The sequence below is a fragment of the Vidua macroura genome, chromosome 17, assembly GCF_024509145.1.
Source record: "Vidua macroura isolate BioBank_ID:100142 chromosome 17, ASM2450914v1, whole genome shotgun sequence".
Lineage (NCBI taxonomy): Eukaryota > Metazoa > Chordata > Aves > Passeriformes > Viduidae > Vidua > Vidua macroura.
In genome coordinates, this window is record NC_071587.1 from 15288082 (window position 1) to 15301982 (window position 13901).

General features: G+C 37.6%; 1 protein-coding gene across 1 annotated transcript in view; it reads left to right on the top strand.

Annotated features, from left to right (window-relative positions):
* The window catches only part of SULF2 (sulfatase 2), a 58416-nt gene that overhangs the window by 26706 nt on the left and 17809 nt on the right, over positions 1–13901 (top strand). The window contains exons 7-10 of the mRNA XM_053993302.1: positions 1347–1522; positions 3856–3984; positions 4906–4962; positions 5638–5767. Coding sequence (XP_053849277.1) covers positions 1347–1522; positions 3856–3984; positions 4906–4962; positions 5638–5767 — 492 coding nt within the window. The remainder of the gene's footprint in view (positions 1–1346; positions 1523–3855; positions 3985–4905; positions 4963–5637; positions 5768–13901) is intronic.

The window sequence follows — 13901 nt, forward strand, 5'->3', positions numbered from 1 at the left end:
AACAATGAGATTTCTTTATGCAAACTATGTGTCTTCAGCAAAATGTCTGGATTCACTAAAAGCTATGCTGAAGAATGGTTTTGCAAATTTAAAGGTGTTGCAATTTTCTGCTTATCTCTTGGCATTCTTATTCAAAAAAGGTAGAACATAAAATTAGAGGAGTCCTCTAAGGCAAAAATGAGATTTATGTAGATGGCATTGCATAAGTTTGTTACTAATGTCTTATAATTACCAATTCAGGCAAATATGATCTCTGCTTCATGTTAATGAAGCTGTTTAGGTGGATCAGATACCAGCATTAGAGGAAATTGGTGATTTTACCACACAATTTTTATTTCCTGTTTAGTAAAAGAGTTTCACTCTGGGTGATTCATGGCAGGCAAAATCAGTTAGGTTGGTTTTGAGTTCTAATTATCTGATCTTTTTCTACTGAATTATGTGTGTTACTAGTTTTTCAAAATTAAAGAGAAAAAACCAAAACAATATCACACTCAAAAAAAAAAAAAACCCAAAAAAACCAAAACAAAAAGAACCCCAAAAAACCAAACAAAAAACCCTCAAAACAAAAACAAAAAGCCAAACCAGCAAACAAAACAACCTGAAAAAAAACAAAAATGAACTCCCCAACCAACACAACAACAGTTTTTCTCCTGTGCTGGTGTTTTGCACTTGTGTGAGGCTCCACTTTGTTGGTATCCCACCACCTTGTCACCTTTCTCAAGCAAAAATGTCACATAAAAATTGATTTTAGATGCTCAAGTTGGTACATTTCATATAGTATCTTATGTAAATCTGTAGAAGTATTCACATTTAAATCTCCTTGTAGTTCTCCATACTGAAGAGACTATGAGTGATTTTTATCTGGAAGATATTTTGCAAGTATTCTGCATAATGGGGAGTCATTTGTTTGAAGGCAAGGTTGTTGAGTGCTGCCTGAATATGTGTGAGATTCAAAGGGCTGTCATTTTATTAAAACTACTTGCTGCAAGAAGATAAAAGTGAAAATTTTGAAGTGACACCTTGAAACTTTTATCTCTGTTACTGTATGTATTTAGTACTGTCTTGACAGCTCTCATGCAAAATACTGAACCCAAACATTTTTGAAATGGCATGCTAATGTGTTTTACCTTAAAACAGAATTTTGTCTTGTAATAGCCACAATATTCAGTTAGTAAAATTAAGATGTGATTATGTATTATTCAGAGTGGCTTATTATGATAACTCAGTGCTATCCTTCCTTAGCTGTTGTTATTTGTATGTCACACATAGCAGAAAGTGATATGCAGCATTCCTCGTGTAGAGGTACTCAGTGGAATAAATTTTTTTTTTTTTTTTCTTTTTTTCAGATTTACAATATGTTGGCTGAAACAGGAGAACTGGAAAATACTTATCTAATATATACAGCAGACCATGGTTATCATATTGGGCAGTTTGGGCTGGTGAAAGGGAAGTCCATGCCATATGAGTTTGATATCAGAGTCCCTTTCTATGTCCGAGGACCAAATGTGGAGGCTGGATCCTTGTAAGTTCTTTGCTTTTGTGTGTGTTGTGATCTGAAAACTTCATGTTCGCATCTCTAGTTGTATTGACCTGGCAGCCAAATGAAGGCACAAAGTTCTGCCCATCCTGCTTATTTTTGGCAGAAAAATGCTTGCATAGGTGTGCAGCACAAGCCGCTGCACTTTTGTGGATATTGTTGAAAAATCACTTTGAATTTTGTCCAATCTAGGAAACACTTGCATTCTTTTGAGGAGTGCAAATTATACACATAACTGTCACTTTAAAGCTTAAAAATATACTGTATAATGTAGATAATTATTGCTGAACGTTGGAGCCACTTGTTTCAGTTTATAGAGACCAGCTCATATATTAGCATCCACAAAATGTTGGTTTTGGCTCATTCTCTGACACTACATGGTTAGGGCTGTTATTTGGATGCACACAAGCATGCAGAGTATAACCATTAATTAAAATGGTAGCTTTAATCAGCTAAAAAATTAAGTAAATACACTTTCTAAGCAATTATTTCAGATAGCAAATATTTGCACTTAGGTAATGATTTTGGACAGAGTGCCATAAATTGCTGCCTAATATTTATATCAGTGTGCATGACTTAGCATAATTAACACACACAATCTTCCTCATGCAATTTTTTCTTCACCACAGAGGAATGGATCCTAGTATGTAATATGATAGCAAATAGTTATTAAAAACCTCTCATTCCAAATGCTGGTTAAATTCATTGATTCACATTATCTGAAAGCAGAAAAATGTTAAATTCTGTAGATTTTGCACTGTGTTTCTGATTTATTTTCAGCAGTTTTGCATGTGAAAAAAACAATATTCTCTAAAGAGCAGGGAGGGATTCCTCACTTGGGACTAAACATATTACCTCAGCACTGAAAGACTTTTGTCTGCAGCAGCCCAGAATTTCAAATGAGCTGGAATAGGCCTCTAAAAACCTGCTCTCTTTCACTTTGACTGCAGTTTTTGGCCTTCCTAGAGAGTCAATGCTAACATGGCCCAAGTGACTGAGCTAGTGTATAAGGCTAGAGACCAGCCACTTGTGTCTACTGTAGTTCTAGGATCTTTACACCCAGATATCCATAAAAGCTCTGAAACCTTCCTGCTGAATTTTATTTTTCAAAGACTTCTGAAGATCAAAACATGTTTCTGTTAGAATTGAAAGAATCAGCCTGACAGGGTCTTAACAGAACACAGCCTGTCACAGTAGAGCAAACAGGAAGAACAGGATAAAACACCTTGGAGAGGGAATATATCAGATAATAAATTGATCTTCCCTCTCAACCTGATTTTCTTTAAATGGTAGAACTTCAGTCATCCATGTTTTTTGTGAACCTTATGTTTTTCCTGCAGAATAATTATTATGATTCCCTTTTGGTACTAGGGAAATTTTAATAGCAATCACCATAGCAAGGCATTACTAACCTCTCATTTCAGTTACCAAATATGCTACATAATAATTATTAGTAATTAAAATCAAATCAGGTGCATAAATGTAATTCATCACCTATGCTCTTGTCAGTGCCTGTTTGCTTACTCTCTCAAAGATGTAGTAATTTTAAAATAGTATCTCATTAAATAGTGTGACTTTAACAGCTTTCTTCTGTCCTGTATTTTGAGCTGGAATTCTGCACTAATATATATTTCAGCCCATCTGGTCCCATCCTTTCTTTGTGCCTGCACATCATAACACAGTGATTCTACATGCTTAGTGCTGTAGCATGTAGTGTTAGCATGTAGTTCAAGCTGTTATTTTCTCACTTTTTTTTCTTCATAACTGTTCCTCTTGTGCTGCTTTTTTCATCATCCCTTTCCTTTTTCTGTCTCACACTGTAAATTAACAGTCACTTTTAGTTGTTACTAGTGCCTAGCAATATATTTCTCATGCTCTCTTCAGAACATACCTACTGTGATAGGAACTGAAGTACTCATTTCTATACTAGATTTTGAAACCTGCCAAATCTACTTTTTAAGAAAGCTGTCAGCATATTTGGCAGGCATTTTGATTCTGTAAGACACCCAAACAGTTTTTCCAACAGTTTTTAAACTGTTTTGTGCAAAAATTAACTAACTTTACCTTATGAACTACTTTGCTTTCTCAAAAATGCTCTGTAATAAAGTTTTAAATATTTGTATTAGTCTCCTTGAGGTTATGCAACTTATCTATATATTATATGTTAATTACCTTCATGGAAAAGAATCAGATTGTGTCCTCTTTTATTTCCAGGTGTCACAAAATAAGCCTTTTCAGGTCCTTGGACTCTGTGGAAACTGGAGTTGCTTGGTATAACTGTATAGACCTTAAACTCTTTTGTCCTATGTTTTTTTCAGGAATCCTCACATTGTGTTGAATATTGATCTTGCACCTACAATTCTAGATATTGCTGGATTGGATATTCCGTCTGATATGGATGGTAAATCCATTCTAAAGCTGCTGGATTCTGAGAGACCGGTAAATAGGTAAGAAATGAAAATGTTGCATGGAAACATGCATGTGTTTGTACAATAGACTGAACAAGTGTTCAGCAGCATGCAGAAAACTTAAAGGAAAATATAATAAAATCACCATCTAGCTGAATACATCATTCACTGGAAAGTCTGAAGACTATTTGGCATATACAACTCCCTTCGGTTATTTATTTTAATTTTGGCATGTTCATATTCTAGATGTATGGCATGCATGGCATCTGTATATACTAAATGTAGTCTATGTAGAAGTGAGAGGGCTACACGTGAATGTCTTTAGTCATGTAGGTTATAGATTTAAATGTCTTCATGGCACCATTTGTAGCAAAGCATTTCATATTGAAAAAATAGTAAAATAATTGAAGGCGATGGTTGTGTATCAGACTATATATAAAGACAGGCTAGCACTAAAAACTGCAGTTTCTATTTAAGACTTTCCATCAGTACTTTCATTGGAAAAAGACTGAGGAAGAGAATTAGACTTGCTGGAGAATGCTTGCAAGAGAAAATCAGCAGAAAAAGGGAAGGAGAACTATTTGCTTTACATGTAGCTGGGTAGAGGGAAAGGGGGAATGGAGCAGCTGCTTTAGAATAGGATAGTTTTTGGATAGATGCAGAGTAAGAGCCCAAATCTGAGTCAGGAAATCCTGATTTAATTTGTGATCCTTTGTGAACAAGGAAAATTCTTGTGCCTTCAACACACTTATGTTGAAGAAATTGTCCTGGGTAAACTTGTTGTGGATTTAGTTCCTGTGAGAGAAATATGTCCTGTGGTTTTCAGTGGAGCTTCATAGAGCTCTTGTGCAGTTACGTGGCTTGTTTCTTGTTGGGATTAGGGGTGGGAGAGCAAACTGGGGCATAACTTGGCTACTGGTTTTGTGGGAATTGTGTCTTACTCTCCTCCTCGTCTCGTAGGTTTCATTTAAAGAAAAAGATGAAGGTATGGAGAGACTCGTTCCTCGTGGAAAGAGGGTAAGGAAAGCGTTAATCACAAAGCCTAGTCTTTTTAAATTGAAGGATATTGAATAGCTAAAGCCAAAGCAGCACTCTGCTGCAGGCTAAAGCCATTTAGCTGTGCCAGCAGGGACACTGCTGCAGTATGCCTAATGGCAGTGATTGTGTGATTGGAGGGAATGGATGGTCTCTGCCTACAGCTTGCATAAATGTGCTCTTGTGGTGGGGGAAGGGAAGTTTACTTGGACTGAGAGATGGGAAGACATCCCAATTTGCTCTCAGCTACTGTCCCCTACCCTCCTGCTTGTATCACAGGATTATGAGCAACCCTTCCTCTCTGCATCTTCAACTGCTGGCCATTCCCTCTGCACATCTGCCTTAGTACATAAATGGGGGCATGAGCCCTGTAGAATGTGATGTGGTCGCTCTATACTGACAGTTGTCACTGCCTGTCACTCAGGCTTGTAACACAGTGTCTTGATTTTATATGTTTTTGTATGCTCCCTCAGAGCAGGACATTAATAACTTGTGTGTTATTGGACAGGCTAAATGCTAGTTTCTACTGGACTGTTAAGTTTTGGCTACCAGAGGTGCTATGGACTCGGAAAATAACTATTCTTCTGAGTCTTTTCAGCTAACGGTATTTGTGTGTTGGAGTTAATATTAACGTAAGAATTTTTTTTTTTTTCCCAGTAAACTGCTGCATAAAAGGGAGAACGAGAAGGTAGATGCCCAAGAAGAAAACTTCCTACCCAAATACCAGCGTGTGAAAGACCTCTGTCAGCGAGCTGAGTATCAAACAGCTTGTGAACAGCTTGGCCAGGTAGGGTATTGTTACCCCTGACTGCAAGTAAGCAGGTGTAATTGGGCTAAGCTCAACACCTTTACTGTGTCAATGTCCTTCACCTCATCATCAATGCCAGCATATAAATCAAATGTCTCGTTCTGTAACCTTTGCTCAAATCTTTACTACAGCATTTTTGAGATTGACTGTCAGTCAGGAAATTGCTGATTCAAGTGTTCTGTATTGATTCCTGACTACCACTAAGAAAACTGCCTGTTTTATTTCCCAAAGAGAATGTGGTTTGGGATTCATTAGTGATGAGAAGCTACAATGTACATAACTGATTGGCCTTTTTAAATACATACATGTATTTAAATGTATGCTTTGCTTCAAATTCTCTCTTTAATTCATTTTGTTGTTGTTACTTGTAATTAGTTACTACTAATTACATATAGTAATGGGAAGCTAAAATTCTGTTAACTCAGTATATCTCTCCTCTTAACAAAAACACACTGGGAAAACACACATGCAGTTATGACTAGAGGCATGCTGTGTGTATATGGGCATAAAGTTCATTGACTGTGTGTCATTTCCCTTGTTGCATAACTGTTTTGGGCAGATATGACAGTATGTTCACTTTACATACAAGTTACATAGAAGAAATTAATGGGAAAAAATAGGGTAGTATCAATACATGGTCTTGACATACACAGGAGAGGATTTTGTGAATTTATCAGGGCAGTGCAAAAGCAAAGCATGGCTATCTCCAGAGAATTCACCACTCTTGGCAAAACTGACTCTGTGTCATAGCTCTCTCATGCAGGTGTGGGTCGGAGAACCCCTTTCCAAGGACTGTAACACATTCTGTGGACAAAGGGGTGAAGGTAAATGGGTCCACATGCTAATGTGTCTATTATCACACTGGCATTGCCTCATATTCCGGCAGCCCAGACAGCTGTCAGGATAAGTTAGTCTGTGGAATATAACTGTTCTTGCAGACATGATATGAATGACTTACCAAGCTATAGTCAGTAATGGGCTACTTAGGCTGCAGTAGTTAATTTTTTTACTGTCAAAGGCCAGACTCCATACTTTTGGCTCTACTGATCATGTAGTTCAGTGCACCTGTGAAATGAGTCCATTGTTCCTTAGGTGTTTGGATCCAATTTATATGTATAAGAATTTTCCAGATGTTCTTTTCCTCCTATGGCTTCTATGTCCGATTTAGTACACAGAGCAATTATAATGTTCTGTTCTTTGTAAAAATACTAAACTTAAAGGAATACTATATGCAATAGTTTATTGTCATCAGAAGTCTTGAGCTGAAATTTGAGCTGAATGGGAGCAAGTCATTGTTTTATGAATTTGCAATGTTATTTGAGGAACTGGAAGAAAAGGTGTTTTTTTTTTTTCCTACTACAACATTATCCAGTAAGTAGGATGGAGAAACATAGCTTTTTTCTTTCCCTATCACTATTTTCTCTTCAAGAGAAGTATAAAATGTCAACTCCATAGTTAAAACTACAAATAAATTCTGCAGTATAGATGTGCTAATAAGAGATACTTGTGCTGTATCCTCATTGTCAGGAGACAGGAGAAGAATTGTTTTGAGCAGTTCGGTCAGGCATAATAGGAAGTGATAGGATGAAATTTAGCAAAAAAAGAAATTTATGTTGGACATCAGGAAAAATTGCCAAACAATCAAGTCAATTAAAATCTGTGAAGGGCTCTCAAGGGAATCTCAATCCTTCTAACCCCTACTCTAGAGAATATGTCCTAGTAGTCTGTCTAAACAATAGGAATACTGGGAGATGAATGTGCTTATTTGAGGATAAATTGTGTCTAAATATGGGTGCACCCAAAATCTCTTCAGAGTGAAGGAAGACTAACTTCTCAAATGACAAATGGGTGTTGTCTGTTTGCTGATGCTGTTCATAGCTCTGCACAGTAAGTAGAATGAGCCCAAGCTAATAACATACCACTGCCTTGGGGAGTTGATGTTATGCAGATGCAATGGTTATTTAGCAGATGTCTTCTGATCCTGCAGGACACTCTATTTAACAGTACTTGGAGTCTTCAGTATGAAAAGTGAATTTTCATATCCTGATGCAATGTTAAATACCCGTCTGGGTCAGAATTATTTGAAAGCTTGCTGAAGTCATTAGGACTGTTTCTTTTGACTTAAACAAGTTTTGGGGACCTGCTATTCCATGCACAGAGAAATCTGAACAGTCCCAGGGTATCTGAAGTGTGAGCAGGAGACAAGAAGCACAAATGGAGAGCAAAGACCCAGGAGGGGAGTGAAGGACAAGAGACAAGGGCAGAGTTTAAAGGAGAGGTAAATAAAACTTTGAATATGAGGTGGAGAATTTGAAATTCTGCTATGTGAGCATGCAAGTTTGTGAATACAGGTCTATTGCCACAAAGTGATTTTTGCAAATTTTTCACCTTCCTTAACCTGTATTTGTTTTGGTAAGAGAGTACCAAGATCATGGAGAAGAAGTTATTCATAGTGTCTAAAACCTTGTTTCACAGGTCACTATGTGGAATTTTTTTGGCATCGCTAATATATGTAAATTCTTCTGAGAGCAACAGGAATCTGTGTGTTGCCATGTTTTGTTTTTTAGTTATTAGGGTTTGGTGTGTGTTAGTTATTTGCATCCAACAAAGGGTGACTGTAGAATCAGATGAAAGAGCAGCTCAGCATTTATATTCAAGGATTTAAAAGAGATGAGCTCTTCCCACATGAAATAGAAAAGAAAAAAAATTATCGTAGTATCTAATGGCTTCCACACAATTTTTTTCTTTTTAGTGTAGTTTGGCCTTTCATCTGAAGCTGGCTGGTGAGTGGAAGCTGACCCACTTTTATCTAGTAGCCTGCATTAACGTGCTTTTGTGGAAGCCAATTATGATACCAGCATTGCTCTGTAGAGTATTCCCAGTAACACCACAGTATCATAACAACAGCTGCACAAAATCTCCCTTTAAGTAAGCTGCCAATTTTGTGCACATTTGATAAACATGCAATACCTGCAGCAGTGCTGATTGCTATAGGGAATCTATGCTGTACGTGTAAGAACTCCCAAAATTAAAAGATAGTAATTTTTTTTTTTTAGCAGGATCTGGCATAGTACAATAATACTGCTACCTCCTGAAGAGAAATAGTTGCCTGATTTCACATGATTTCCATTTCAAATACATTTTATTTTCAAAGCTTACTTGCATACAAATCTGATACAAGTAGAAATTGCCTTTAAATAGCATTAGAAGTATCATTTTATATGACAGTTTTCACAGAAACACAATCATTATTAGTCTTTGCTTAGTGCCAAGGGAGGAGCAATAGAAAAAAAAATGGCTTATATTTTCTCCTTTTTCTGAGGCTACTGTAGCTTGAGGTTGTATCAACCAGACCTAGGAAACAGTGTCAGGTTTTGGAAGGAATCTTTTTAAAAATTAGGCAGATCCAAACCATTCTTCCCATCTTTTGTGGTTTATTGGTACTTTTGTTGCTCGCAGAGATATACTGAGGTTATGAAAGAATTTAAGTTCTCTTGGTAAGTGACATATATCAAGCCAGCTAAAGTCCAGATAATTTCAATAGCACTTTCGGCAGAACTTTGGAGTTCCTGAATTTCAGAACAAGTTGCACATGATCAACTTTCAGGATCAAATTCTTAATCTGTGATTTGTTGCAGTGTGATAATAGTGATTATAGCAAGAAATGACTTGCTGATAACTTCATACATTAAAAAATTTATCAGCCCTGGAACCAATAAAATTAGGAGGCAACAAACAACAAAAATTAAAATAATGATGATTTATTAAGGCTGTTATCTGAGGATTAAATTCCTTACAAAAAAACTGTAATTAACAAAACTGTTTTCCTCCTTGAACTAGAAATAGCCTGTAATGATTTTCAGAGGCTATTTTACTTACTGGATTTTTTTGCTTGTTGCTTCACAAACTCAAAAAATTTGCATTTCTAGATAAGAGGTTTTTAAACTTCTTGTCATTACAGTATTGGATTTTGTATGTAGCTTGCTGAAATTGACACTAAAATTTAATAAAAACCCCAGCTTTTACAAAGATCCTGATATGGGTACTGGTGTACTTTAGTTAAAAGACTACTGGAGGTCAGGAAACTGGCTTCAGTCTCACAGGCTCAGTTTGGAACCTCAAACAAATTAATTCCCCTTTTGGTGCTGCTGTTTTTTTCCTTCACAACTAATGTAATTTCTGCTAAGGCTGCACTGACTTCTTAGCTTGTGCAATGCCTAATGCAGCAGCTGGGACCATTTGATACCACAACCCAATTATTATATTAATAATAAATTAATTATATAATTGTAATCTTAAAATTAGCTGAATACCTGATATGTCAGCTACAGTTTGTGGCAATAAAAAGCCCTCAAAATATTCTATCAATAAATTGTTCATCTGTCTAATAATTTGAAAGTTTGAGTGGTATGTAGTGTATGACAACTGAAACTGAGCTGAGAGTTCAGCGGTCCAAATCTCCAAAAATCATGAGTCAGTGTAATGACATTATGTTGCGTTGGAATGAAAACCAGGCAGTGCTCTTCATTTATATACTGATAACACGAAGTAGAGGAAACCAAACAATCCTTTGCCAGTGAATGAATAGCAATAAGGTACCAAGGGAAAGGGGTAAACCCAGCAAAAACGTTAAAATGTTAAGGAAGTAATACCTCTTGGGAAGAACTAAGGAACTGGGCATAATCAATCAAAAAAAAATAGCTGAGAAGAGAGGGGTCTGACTGCATGAATCGGAGAGATGTGAAGAAGACATTAACTGATTCTTTTAAGTCAACTAGAACAAAGTAGTAATGTGTGAGACAAATTCAAGTTGTCTGTTCCCTGAACCTAGTACTATCTGAGCGGTAGGACAAGCTGCCAGCAAAAACAACAGAACTTGTTGTAGAGTAAGGTCTTGTGTGTGTCTCTCTGGATTTTGTTATTTTGTCCTCATTAGCCCTATGGAAAGTAAGACAAGGAGCAAACCACAGCAGAGAAGAGGTAACTAAACTGTAACTCTACTGTTTCATAAAAGGAAAAAAAGTGTATCCTGACTACTCATGAATCAATTAGACTGGAAGTTATTTTAGCCATTAAAGCAGTTTGTCTGTAGCTCACCATTTAATGTGGCAGCAACACTGGGTTCAGAAAGCATCTGCTTAAATTAAAGACCGATATTACTGATGTGTTTTTCTCAGGTTGTTGGCAAACACAGAAGAATTTATTGTCCTATAGAAACTTGGATTCCTAGAGCTGTTAGGGAGACTTGCTGGCAGCTCAGTGATCAAACTGTTTCACTTTTGACTTTTCTGTAAAATAAGATGGAATCTCTTTGGCATAACAAAAAAACCCAAAAACAACAAAAAAAACACCCCAAAAAAACAACAAAAAAAAAAAAAACAACAAAAACAAAACAAAAAAAAAACCCACCCAAAAAAACCCAAACAAAAAACCACAAAACCAACAAAAACCAGATGCTGAGAGACACAGAATGATGAACTAGGGCTCAGCTCTGAAAGATATGTGTTTCAATGGAATATTTCCTAGCAAGACTTACATGATTGGCTATTTTCCCTCAAAGAAAGAAGTGTCAATTGAGAGACATTCACTGAAGGAAATGAGTGAATTGTTTATTCATTATTTAAAGAATAATAAGAAATATTAGGTTTTTAACACAGAGAAAAATACAGTATGTCTTTTTCTGGTAATGAGTCATTTGCATGTTCAAGGTAAATAGTGTTACTGAAAGGGAACAAGGCATCTGTTCAGTCTACAACTTTTGCCATTAAGATTCATGTTTCATAGATATTGCAGTCCTAATTTAGTCTTGGATGTGTATAGCAGATAGTTTAGGCTGGAGAGAACATGTTTCAAAGTGTGGTTTGATTTTTTTCTTCCTTTGCAGTGTGCATTTGAACAAGATTTCTGTTCACTGCCAGCAACTTGTCTATTAAACTAATAAAGCCCAGACTTTTTGCTTTGCAAGCAAATAGCTGGGTAGCATGAGCTGTGCAATGGGAATTGTGGATAGGGGATGAAACAGAAGCATCAGAACAAGCATAGCAGAGCTGGTGACAGAAAGCATGAGCACAGCAACTAACTTGGCCTGAGGATGGTGGGAAGTCTCCAGCTGGAACAGCTTTGATGTTAAAAGGAGGTAACTGGAAAGTTTTGCACAATGTGAGCTTGATAGACTTCAGGATATATTGCAAAAGCCATTTATGTGATGGTTTGAGTAGCTGTTCTGCCATGCTTTGCAGGAGGAAAGACTGGTTCTTCACTTGGAATTTTGATAGGAGCTGGGATGAAGATTGTGGAGCAGTCTGGGTTTTCCACTGAGTTTTGGTTGGTGTTAAACTCCCCTCTCTTTCAGGACTTTCTGTTTTTGAGGTGTTACAAGCTAGAGGTCTTGATTTAAGAACATATAATTTGCCCTAATAAAGAAAATATCTGAAAACTTTGGGGCAGGCTTTTAGTTTTCTTGTCAGTTGCGTTAATCCATTATTTATAAATAATTATGTTTTGCTGGTTGATAGTTGTCATGTCTGCCTGTGAGCCAAAGTACCTCTGGGGCACTCTGAAGTTATTCATATAGAGATTTAATTAATTAAGTGATTATCTCTTAAAAAATATTTTAGTTACTTCCAGAGTTTTCCACAGGTATATGCATGATCACATAATTGCATAATGGTTGGAAAGGACCACATGGATCATCTCTTCCAACTGCCCTGCTCAGGCAGGGTCATTCTAGAGCACACAGCACAGGACTGTGTCCAGATATTTCTGGAATCTCTCCAGGGCTATTCTCTACACCCTCTCTGGCCAGTATGTTCCAGTGTTGAGTCATCTGCACAGTAAAGAAGTTCTTCCTCATATTCGAGTGGAACTTCCTGTGCATCAGTTTCTGCCCATTACCCCTTGTCCTGCTGGCAGCACTGCACAGAGCACTCTGACCTCCCCCCCCCGCCTCCACTGACAGACGTGGGTGACGTCTCCTCTCAGCTGAACAGACCCAGCTCCCTCAGCCTTTCCTCAGCAGGGAGGTGCTCCAGTCCCTTCATCTCCTCAGCCTCTGCTGGACCTGCTCCAGGAGCTACATATTTCTCTTGCTCTGAGGAGCCCAGAACTGGACACAGCACTCCAGATGTGCCTCACTAGGGCTGAGTAGAGAGGCAGGATCAGCTCAGGGAACTGACAACACACTCCAGGACACCGTTGGCACTCTTGGCCCCCAGGAAACAGTGCTGACTCATGGACAACTTATTGTCCACCAGGACTCCCCATGTCCTTCTCCACAGAGCAGATGGTCTGCTGTGCACTAGAAAGCAATTTCAAATGCCAGAATTAACAGTGTTTAAAGCTTCCTAACGGTTAAGAGAGGTTTTCACATTTCTCTTGCAATTCCTGCCCTCTTCCCCTAAATATGAAAGCATCCTGTGGAAATGACTGCAGCTGATAGAGCCATGATATCAACCCAGAGAATTTGCTTTTGGACCTACAAGCAGACCAAGGATAAGCTGTTGAATTCCAAACATATTCACACAGATACCCATATCTGTTCTGGGGAAAAAAGCAAAGGCTTGAGACTTTCCTTCCCCTGCTCTCCTGCCCCCATGCCGCTCCCCCCACCATGTATTCAATCTTTGCTTCTAATGTAATTTAGGTAGATCTGCACTGCAGTCATTCAGCAGTGGGGCCTGTTAATGCATGCAATGTGCCCTTCAGTGAAGTCTTTGAGATGTTTTCACTGTAGCATACAGCTGCACCAAAAACTAAAGGATTTTTTCCAGTTCACCTGGAGGGGGAAAATGAGCATCAATCTCTTGACAAGACATGAAAGAAATAGAGAAAAAATATTTTTTGGTGACACATCAGAGTACTTGCAGTAATTCTCATCATGGCATTGAACTTTCCCTCTGTTGAAACTTCATTTTTCATGTATTAAAATGTACCTAGAGCATAGAGCTCTACTGAGCAGAAAATGCAGTTTGTTTGTATATTTTCAAAAATAATGTCCAGATGAAATGGGAAACAGCAACAAACATTTTTACATCTCTTTTAGTTGTGAAAGGAAGCATTGCTTATTCTAGTAAAATAACTTCCAGTTGAAACCTCAGTCTGTATGTATATCAAT